At 38.2% G+C, this 10,851-nt stretch overlaps 1 protein-coding gene across 1 annotated transcript; it reads right to left on the bottom strand.

Annotated features, from left to right (window-relative positions):
- Window positions 1-1,016: 1,016 nt before the first annotated feature.
- Window positions 1,017-10,390, bottom strand: LOC132702376 (uncharacterized). Its single transcript, XM_060670961.1, has 2 exons — window positions 9,656-10,390; window positions 1,017-1,788 (listed from the first exon to the last, which is right to left on the bottom strand). The coding sequence occupies exons 1-2, from the start codon at window positions 10,388-10,390 to the stop codon at window positions 1,345-1,347; spliced, it is 1,179 nt and encodes a 392-aa protein (XP_060526944.1). The 3' UTR covers window positions 1,017-1,344.
- Window positions 10,391-10,851: the final 461 nt, after the last annotated feature.

Here is a 10,851-nt window from a genome sequence, read left to right as displayed (position 1 = left end):
AAGAAAAAATGCATTTCGGGATTTGCGTGAATTTTTCGGCGCCCAAAATCGACCTTCTGACAGGACAATTTGGAATGTGGTTCGAAAATTTGAGCAAACTGGATCTGTAACTAACCTCAAAGTCCCTCAACGTGCTCGTGCAGGTCGGTCAGATCAAAATATTGCCATTGTTCGCGAAAGTGTAGCCGAAGATCCAAACACATCGAATCGTCATCGATCGCAGCAGGTGGGCCTTGCGTATGCAACCACACAGCTAATTTTAACAAAAGACTTGCATCTACAACCATATAAAGTCGAAATAACTCAGGAGTTGAAACCTCGAGATCATCAACATTGCCGCGTGTTTGCAGAATGGATACGAGAACAAGGGGTTCATTTTTCAACGAAAATCATCTTTAGCGATGAGGCTTTGTAAACCAACACGTATTTGGGGATTAGAAAATCGAAGAGAGATTGTTCAAAAAGCAATGCATCCTCAAAAAGTGACTGTTTGGTGCGGAGGGATAATTGACCATTTTTTTTTCGAGGATAATGCGGAGAACGCTGTTACGGTTAATGGTGTTCGCTATCGAAACATGATATCTGATTTTTTTCTGGGAGCAGTTGGAAGATATTGACATTGAAGATTTGTGGTTCCAACAGACAAACCAACAAACCAAACACTATTCCAGAGCTGAAACAGGAGATTAGACGCGAAATAGCCGGCCTAGAGCCAAAAAGTGATGTGAAATTTCAATAAACGAATTACATCAAGCAAAATGAGTCGCGGGGGTCATTTGAATGACATCATATTTCATACCTAATTGTAATACACTAATCTAAAATGGCAAATAAAAATGTCTTTATATTTTTATATTCTTCCGAGTTTTTTTTATTATTTTAATGTGGAAACTCTTATTCAGTCACCCTTTAAATGAACTTAATAATACCAACAGACTTTCTAGAAACATCCGATTAAAACAACTACAACATTTTGGGCATACAATGTGGAAAAGCCCGGATAATCTGGAAAGACTCATAATTCAAGGCAAAGTGTCGTGACGTAGATCAAATGACCGCTCTTCTACTCGATGGATAGACCAGATCATGACTAATTGTAGCAAGCCAATGTACGATGTCGTTGAGATGACCAAAGACAGAAGCGCATGGAGAACAATCATCCGTGATGTTACGCTGACCACTACACTCCTTAATGAGGGTCAGGACTGAAGAGAGAGAAAAGAATACAACCAATTAACTGTTATTTGTTTCCCATTCTTCTTACAAACGTCAAATTATAAATCGAATTTTGCTTCAACGTTCAAAATCAACCCCGCGGGTTGTGTTCAATTTTCAATTTCAGTGTTAAATGAATCCGCTTTCGATCATAAAATCGACAACGTCGCTCATCCGCCTTTCGTACTCGGCTTCTTTCTCGTAGGTCGCGAACCGAATCTGGTCCCCCCAGGTCGCCCCCTCCTTTATGCTCCCCGTCTCCGGAGCGTCCCTGCTGTCGCACATGGTCGCCTTCAAACTCGTCACCGCAGTAAAGTATCCGAATCGGGCGTATCTATGCCAGTGGTCCGTGAAAGTTTTAAAGCTGAAGACTCGGTCGGGATTACAGCCGAGCTCCGTCAAACTGCCGCTCAGGACGTCGTAATAGATTTGCATATATTTCGGCGTATCGGTGAAAATATCACGGGACCCGGACAAGCACAGGAAATACGTCAGGTCCGCCACCGGAGTGCCTAATCTGCTCGCTTGCCAGTCTACGAAGCATACTTGCACCGGCGCGGAAGTGTTTCCGTCCTGGAAAAAAGTATTTATACAGGGTGTTTTCTAATTGAAAGTTAATTAAGAGGGCGATTTTTTGGTCCAGTTTAAAAAGAAAACTTCATATGAACGTATGTCCTAAACGTCTTAACTTTTATGATACAGGGTGGTAAAGTTTTGATTTATCTTACAATACCAAATTAATTTTAATAATTAATGGTTAATTTAATTAATAAATATAATTTCTTCATTTTTTTCAATCCGGTGTACAGTTTTGGATTTAAACAAAATCGTTAATATGACAGCATGCAAATAATTGTTATCATTATTATTTCGTACTTACTATGTTTTCTTAAAATACTTAAAAAAATCGAATTACGAATACGAAGTACGTAAACTCTGAGGTGTATTTTCCAAATCTCTATAATTGTTTCTTATCATTGTAGTAGACTGTCAGTAAGAATTATTAATTTTGTTGTCAAGACATATGTTTAACAGCTGGTTAAAAAAGAATGGTCGAATTTACTTATGAGGAGTTGGCAGATATGCATTTTATATATGGTTTAGCTGATGAGCTAATAGTAAATGTACGTATGTAGAAGGTTGACCGAACCAGGTACTTTAAGGGCAAATAATCGTTTAAAAGGAGCCCATCGGACTGTAAGACGAAATTGAACAAGCAGTTTTAAATTCTATTGATGAAAATCCTGAATTTACCACTAGAAAAATAATCTGAATATCTCGCAAATTTTGCACGATTTTCTATTGTAAGTCATCATTTTCAAGTGTTACTTCCCAGAGATTTTCCCTTGCCTGTTAATTTTTGTCAATAGTTTTTGGACAAAATTATCCCTTATTTGACCCAGAAATGCTATTTACAGATGAAGCTAACTTTTCCATAAATGCAATCAGAGATTTCCTCAATAACCACAGTTTTGCCGATGAAAACCCTCTTGCAGTTGTAGAATCATCAAGAACAGTTTTCGGAAAATGTTTGGGCTGGAATTGTTGGAAATTACTTAATTGGACCCTTTTGCCTGCCGAAAAGGCTATATGGATATAATTATTGCCCTTTTTAAAAAGGCGATTTGCCAATATTGCTAGAAGAAGTACCATATTTAATTAGAAAAGGAATGTGGTTCACATACCTGATAGCGCGCCTGCTTTAGTGGTGCAGTAAGAGAATATTTAATCACATATTTAATAACCGATGTGTCGAGGTGGACCTCAACCATGCCTTCCCCACCACTTTTTCTTATGAGGGCATCTAAAAAGTCGGGTTTATTACACCCCAGTTAACTTTGCAGAAGTACTGAAGGATAGTATAAAAGCTTCCTGCGATTTAATAAGAAACTCTGGAGGTATACTGCAAAGAGTGCACGGCTATATGAGGAAAAGAAGTGAATCACACGCTTACACATCTTTCAAGGTGGAGGACACTTTCAACAACTTATCTAGTTTCTAGGTTACATTTTTGTTCAAAAAGGTTGGTATCAATTTATTAACATACAATTTTATTAACAATTATTAATAGTAGGTAGCGTTTCATTAAAAAAAAAGTTTATTATTTATTTTGTTGATTTGTTGATAGGATGTTATATTATTTCATTAAAACTGTAAATGTAAAAAGAACAGTCTCTTCATTTTTTTTCCTGAAGGACACCAGTTGGTAACAAAAACTAGATATTTGGTTTTCGATAGATATCTTATTTTTCACAAAACAAGTTCTCGGTGCAGTGGCGACCTAATTAACCAAAAGATTATTTGTTCATAGACAATCAGTGGCGCGCCACTGATTTCCTTAAAAAGATTATGACATTTGCATTCATTTATGAGCAGATTTTTTTTAGTCCATCGCAGGGTTTTCGGTTAAAACTTAAAACTAATTTCTCTGCATGCAGTCATATTAACGTTATTATTATAATGCCGGAGAGAAGAGGTTTTTATTTTTTAAGTGAAAACCGTACATCGGATTGAAGAAATCAAGAAAATGAATTTCCTTAGAAATGGTTAAAGATTGTAAGAATAATTTTTATTTTAAAATAAATCTATGGTGTACCATCAATGTCTGCCAAAATAGACAGGTGAAATTCCGTACGTCCGCCACTGGTGTTATCTAAAAAAAAGGGGTAAACTAAATAATGCCTTACATTCATAGTACACCTGTGTCAAATTTCATTAAAATATATAAAATTTTATTTTTGAAAAATTTGCCTCACTGAATCTCAAAAGTTAAGACAGTTAGAACATATGTTCATATGAAGTTTTCTTCTTAAAATGGACCCAAAAATCGCCTACTTAATTATTGACAGTTAATTAGAAAACACCCAATATAATCTGATCCGTCCGAAACTTAAACTTGAAGCCGATCCTGCTCTCGTTTATCGTAATTGAAGATCCTTTTTACAATACTTCTCGATTCCTCCTGCGTCGTTTTTGCTGAGTCGAAATTGCTGACGTTTCGCCAATCATTCTATTGGCTTCTTCAGAACTTAATTTGAAACTGGCTCACATTTTACTCTGCACCTCCTTTTTTATTGTTTAAGGGTGGGGGGGAGCTATATTGGGAGCATAAACACCGTCCCGGATGACTGATTCCCATATTGGTGAAAGATAAAGACCTGAGTCGTGGTTAAGATTGTTAGGTTGTTTACAGATTTCTATAGGCTCTCGGATTTTTCGTTGGTAGAAGAATTGATTACATATAAGAATTTCAGCTGATGAGTTTTTTGTCTTAGTCGTAAGGCTCTTTCGTGTACTTTAAGCCTAGTGGATATTTTTTCTCTTTGACGGAACGAAGATGTTGAAACATTGTTGGACAAGTGGTAAATCTCGTTTTGAGGTTATACTTCTTTAGAACTTTTGATATATGGTCAGTGATGTTTTGAATGTAAAGAAGGGCCACAGTGGCAAGTGTAGGATTGCTTTCGGTCTCATCGCTATTAGAAGGTTCTGGTGAAGTGTATTTGTGGATGATGAAAGTTCTAAAGAAGTATAACGTCAAAATGAGATTTACCACTTGTTCAAAAATCTGTCAACATCTTCGATCCGTCATAGATAAAATTCCATTTGAAATGCCAGCAGTTTACAGCATTCCATGCATATGCGGAAAAGAATACATTGAAGAGACCGGACGAAAAATATCAACTAGGCCCAAAGAACATGAAAGAGCCTTAGGACTAAGACGAATAAATTCCATCAGGCGTTGCCGATCACAATCACGAAACCGGACATAAAATTTTATTCGATAAAACTAAAATTCTTGCATGTAATCAATTCTACCACCGAAAAATCGGAGAGTCTATAGAAACTTATAAACAACCTAACAATCTTAACCGCGACTCAGGTCTATATCTATCACCAATATGGGAATCAGTCATCCGAGACGGTGTTTATGTAACTCATTTAGCTTCGCCCCCTCAAACAGGTACAGAGTAAAATGCAAGCCAGTTTCAGTCAAGCTCTGAAGAAGCCAACAGGATGATTCGTGAAACGTCAGCAAGTTCGACTCGGCAAAATACCGACGCAGGAAGAATCCAGAAGATTTTTAAAAATTATTACAGTAGCCTGTGGAAGTTTCTTTGAAAAATTAATAGCCCTTTATCATGGTTGAAGATGTTGCGACTTGCCCAATGGGATGTTTAATGAGGTAGCCATCAAAGCGATGCGGAAGCAATGCCGGCGAATGATTTTATCGTTTTTGCCTGGCTGGCTGATGACTATTAACCGATCAGTCGGCTGATAAGTTATTAAGACCGAAAAGTTTCTTTTAACCTAAGCATTAGCTTCTCTAAACGGCCAAAGTTTCGTCAAAGTTATTGTGCCTTCTTGGATGTAAGAAAAAGGACGAATTTATAGATGAAATAGCTATACAGTGTGTCTAGTATAATAAAGCATGTTTAGTGGAAAAAGGCACTCGCTGTACCTATAACGAAAATTGTAAATCCAACAACAATGGATATTTTACCTACTTGTAAAACATTATATAAAGCACCACAGCTCTACCACAAATAACCGATGATATATTTAGACCGTTAGAAAGCTTTTGATACCCTTAATCACCAAATCCTTATTTTAATGTTAAATTTTATTGGTTTTTCAGAAAACTCCATTAATCTTTTTTTTTTTCAAAGAAACTTCCAAAGGCTACGGTAATGCTTTTTACAAAACTTCTGGATTCCTCCTGCGTCGGTTTTTGCTTAGTAGAAATTGCTGACGTTTCGCCAATCATCCTGTTGGCTTCTTCAGAGCAGTTTCAGTCAAGCTCTGAAGAAGCTAACAGGATGATTGGCGAAACGTCAGCAATTTCGACTAAGCAAAAACCGACGCAGAAGGAATCCCGAAGTTTTGTAAAAAGCTCAATTAATCTTTTAGCTTCATACCTAGAGCATCCATCTCAAGCAGTTATAATGGTCTACCATTTTCATTCATACACATTAATACAGGTATACTTCAGGAGTCCATCTTAGGACATTTAACAAAATTTCTATTTGTCGGTTTGTCATATATAAGGGGTGTTTTTTTTCGATGTATAGAATTTTAAGTTGCAATAAAACAACGATAGATTATTCGATTGACATGAATTTTATTTATTCGAAAGATAATCTTGTGGCATTACATTTTAAATATGATTTCTGGCATATGACCGCCACGGCTGGCACGGATGTAATCCAATCTGGACGTCCAATTTTCGATGACTTTTTCCAAGATTCGTGGCCGTATATCGGCAATACCACGGCGAATGTTGTCTTCCAAATGGTAAAGCGTTTATGGCTTATCCGCATAGACCAATGACTTTACCTAGCCCCACAGAAAGTAGTCTAGCGGTGTTAAATCACAAGATCTTGGAGGCCAATTCGCAGGTCCAAAATGCGAAATTAGGCGGTCACCAAAGGTGTCTTTCAATAAATCGATTGTGGCACGAGCTGTATGACATGTTTCGCCGTCTTGTTAAAACCACATCTCCTGAACATCATGGTTATTCAATTCAGGAATGGAAGAGTTAGTAATCATAGCTCTATACCGACCACCATTGACTGTAACGTTCTGGCCATCACCGTTTTTGAAGAAGTACGGACCAATGATTCCACCAGCCCATAAAGCGCACCAAACAGTCAGTTTTTCTGGATGTAACGGTGTTTCCACATACACTTGAGGATTAGCTTCGCTCCAAATGCGGCAGTTTTGTTTGTTGAAGTAGATATTCAACCAGAAGTGCGCTTCATCGCTAAACAAAATTCGCTTTTGAAAATCGGGAACAACGGCAATCTCGTATCGGAATACGTATCGCGCACTACGTGCGCGATACGTATTCCGCACAGAACCATTATTTTCGAAATAAAATTGCACTATTTGCGAGCGTTGTTCAGGCGTAAGTATATTCATGATGAATTGCCAAACCAAACTGAGAATAAATCACTTGACAGCTGTTAAATCGGTCGCCATCTTGAACAGTAATGTCAACTTAAAGTTGTATACATCGAAAAATAACACCCAGTATAACGCACTTAGTTCCCGATGAAGTTAAGCAGCCCTAAACTATGACTTGAACAGAGATTGCAAGACGTCCACTAAGCATTGTTTGCATTTAAATGCTAGCAAATCCGCAGTTATCCATTTCTATAGGGTAATTATTGTGTGAAGATTAATAATAAAAAAAATCGTGATTTTTTAAGCAGGAGACAAAACTTGGCGTTTCAACTATTTCTATAAAGGCCAAATTCGAAAGCTTAAAAATTCGTGTTTGAGGTTGATTTTTGGGGGTTCGAAAGTTCGACAGAATTAGTTAATTAAAGTTATTAATATTTCTTGATTCTGCAGTTCTGTATGCAAAGATATTAACTAGAAAATCTCCTCCATACCATAATAAAAAGCTATCACTGTGACGTACATAGTCAAGGGCAACTGAAATTTGAACGCTCATTTTCTTACAATATTGTTTCATGTTTAAATAATTTGTTTGATTCTTTTTCCTCGGGCATACTAATCTTTAGTAGACTGAATGTCGCCTTTTTGTCAAAATGTTGTATTGTTTATAATTCAAATAAGGACCTTGATTAGTATTTTTCTAGTTTTCTTTTTCTCTAGTTTTAAACCACGCTGTTCTAGATTTCTCTATTTTTAAATCCCTTAAACATCTTAAAAGTTAAAATGAGGGAGAAAGAGCTTTAAAGCAGAGAAAGCAGAGAAGTTTAAAAGGAAAGAAAGGTTGAAAATTAGAAAGAAAGAGGTCTAAAAAGAACGAGAGAGGTATAATACAGAGAGTTTTAAAATTACAGAGGGAGATATTTTTCTTCTTCTTTGTTCACTATGCAGCCAGGCAATTTAGGAACATGTGATTTTCAAAATACCAGTAAATGTCTCGTAAATGTAACGCATGTTTATTGTATAAGGTTGTTCGGAAAGTCATTTCGTTTTTTCCCGTCAGAGGACTTAATTACGTTTTTTCGAAACCAACTTCACACTTAAGCCGCATAACCATTATATGTCTTGAGAGCTGATATTGCAAGGCTTGTGTGTGAAAAAGTTCTATTAATTCTACGCAGTAGTTTATGGTTGGTGCCCTTTTAAATATGGAGAGCAATAAGCAGCATTTTCGTCATATTTTACTTTTTTACTTCAGAAAAAGTAAAAATGCTGTCCAAGCGAGAAAAAAATTGACAGATGTGTATGGAGAAGGCGTGTTAACAGTACGCCAGTGCCAGAACTGGTTTGCAAAATTTCGATCCGGCAATTTTAATGTCGAAGATGCACCACGGTCTGGAAGGCCGGTCGAAGCTGACAAAGATGCGATAAAGGCATTAGTTGATGCAAATCGGCGAATAACCACACGAGGGATCGGTGAGAGATTAAATTTGTTGAATTCGACTGTTTATGGCCATTTGAAAGGCATGGGCTTAACCTCGATGCTCGATGTGTGGGTGCCCCATGTCCTTACGGAGCGAAATTTGTGTCGTCGCGTTGACGTGTGTGATTCGCTCCTCAAACGTCAAGAAAATGATCCATTTTTGAAGCGGATTATTACTGGCGACGAAAAATGGATTATATACAACAATGTTAAACGCAAGAGGTCATGGAGCAGAAAAGATGAACCGGCTCAAAGCGTGTCAAAAGCCAACATTCACCAAAAAAAGGTGATGCTCTCCGTTTGGTGGGATGTCAAAGGAATCGTTTTTTTTTTTGAGCTTTTGCCGGACAATACAACGATTAATTCAGAAGTCTATTGTCATCAACTGGACAAATTGAATGATTCACTTAAAGAGAAGAGGCCCGAATTAATCAACAGGAAGGGTGTAGTGTTCCACCAGGATAATACGAGACCTCACACAGATCTGGCGCCTTCCGACTACTATTTGTTCCGGTCCCTGCAAAATTTTTTGGTTGGCAAAACCTTTACCTCAAATGAAGATGTCAAAAACCACCTGAACCAGTTTTTTGCCAGCAAGGACCAAAACTTTTATGAGAGGGGAATTATGTTACTGCCACAAAGATGGCAAAAGGTGTTGGACCAGAATAGCCAATATATAATTTAATAAAACATTTATTCATTATACGAAAACTGTCTTTCATGTTCCCCAAAAAAAACGAAATGACTTTCCGAACAACCCAATATTTTAAATGCATACAGGTCGAAAAACAAAAGCGAAATGCAAAAATGGGAATATTATTTTCACTATGGATCCATGCCCACTCTTAAATCTATTCAAGGGCTTAAAAAACGAGGGAGATGTTTAAGAAAGAATATAATGTAATGATTGGTTGTTGCATTTCCGCACTAACGGAAAACTGAGAATAATATAACTGCTATCGAGATCTGCGAGATAAAATTAACCGTAATCTAATCTAGCGTAGCTTGTTCCGAAAAAAATTTCAGCGATAACCTTGAAAGCGAGGCCGCCATTACCCGATATTTGAACAGCATGTTGTTCGACCAGCAGTCGCCGTGCAAAATGGCCAGATTTTCGTCGTTGAGGCTGGTAAACATTTCTTCCGATTCAGCGAAGAAAGTTTGTTTAGACTTTTTGAACTTGTCGCCGGCGAGGCGAACCAGAACCTCGAAGGCGGAACCGTACCAAAGCGATTTGTCTGTGCCGTGTGCGTAAACGTTGAAGAAATCCTTCGTCAGGTCCGCAAAAGTTCGAGTGTCCAAAACCCTCAAGGCCATTGATGCCGCGTGAAACTTTGCGTATTCTTTCAGTACCAGCTCCACGTGGTGAGCGTTCATTGGTACCGTGCCGTTCCTCATCTCGAAACCTTCTTCTCTCATGTCCTCCAGCAGTATAGTTTCCTTTAGATGCTCGAGGCAGCTGCCGTAATACCTTGGACTTACTCTAGCTTTATGGAGTTGCAGGGAGTAGAGTTTTGGCAGACATTTTTCGTACATGCGAGCTTCTTGTAGATAAAACTCCCTAACGTAGAGTTTCCGTCTGAATTCGCGATCGGTCTGAGCGCTCTTCATAATGATCTTCAAAGCTTCGCTACCGTTTCCGCTAGCTACTTCGATCCTGTAGATGTCCCCCAAGTAGTTATCGCCTTTGGCGGAGCCCCGGCTCACTTTTAAGCGGACGTCGGTACAGCCGCATTGCTTAGCCGCCGCTTCTACCAAAGCCCTCTGATGGTCTTGCAGTTCGATAGACATTGCGTAACTGACATGAAACTTCGACTATAGTTTTATCTGTTTTCGAAGTCGACTCGTGACGTCGATAGTTTTTTCGCGATGTTATCTCGCAAGTCAAGCGCAATCAGATGCATTTGACGTCCAAGGTCCATTCCAGGTCGCTGCAGTGTGTTACCGGGATGGCGGGGTGCCTTAATGGTTTCCATTTTTGAACAATGACAAGGAAAATTCCCCCTTGGGGAAATATTTCCAAGGACTTTTGTTGCGCCTAGGACTTTTCCTTCTGGCCGACGAGGATATTATGTGTGTAAAAATAAATTTCAATTTATTTCGCTGTCAAAAGCACCCGGGACAGGTCGCGGAGATTTTTCAATCGGCTAGACGAGAGTAGGATATGGGAAAAAGTTTGTTTCCTTTGAAATGGCCTATTTGATACGAATTTATCAAATAAAATATTGCAAAGTAGAACTCGCAGTAAATTT

The sequence above is a fragment of the Cylas formicarius genome, unplaced genomic scaffold, assembly GCF_029955315.1.
Source record: "Cylas formicarius isolate icCylForm1 unplaced genomic scaffold, icCylForm1.1 PGA_scaffold_5__7_contigs__length_24384050, whole genome shotgun sequence".
In the NCBI taxonomy this organism is placed as follows: domain Eukaryota; kingdom Metazoa; phylum Arthropoda; class Insecta; order Coleoptera; family Brentidae; genus Cylas; species Cylas formicarius.
Note: the sequence above shows the minus strand (reverse complement) of the source record. Positions and strands in the feature narration are given on the sequence as shown.

Excerpts from the sequence above, each read along its gene's own strand:
- LOC132702376 (XM_060670961.1), bottom strand. The coding sequence starts at position 10,390 with ATGTCTATCGAACTGCAAGACCATCAGAGGGCTTTGGTAGAAGCGGCG. Across the intron at positions 1,789-9,655 it reads ACATGCTGTTCAAATATCGG|GACGGAAACACTTCCGCGCC; the intron begins GTAATGGCGGCC and ends ACTTTTTTCCAG.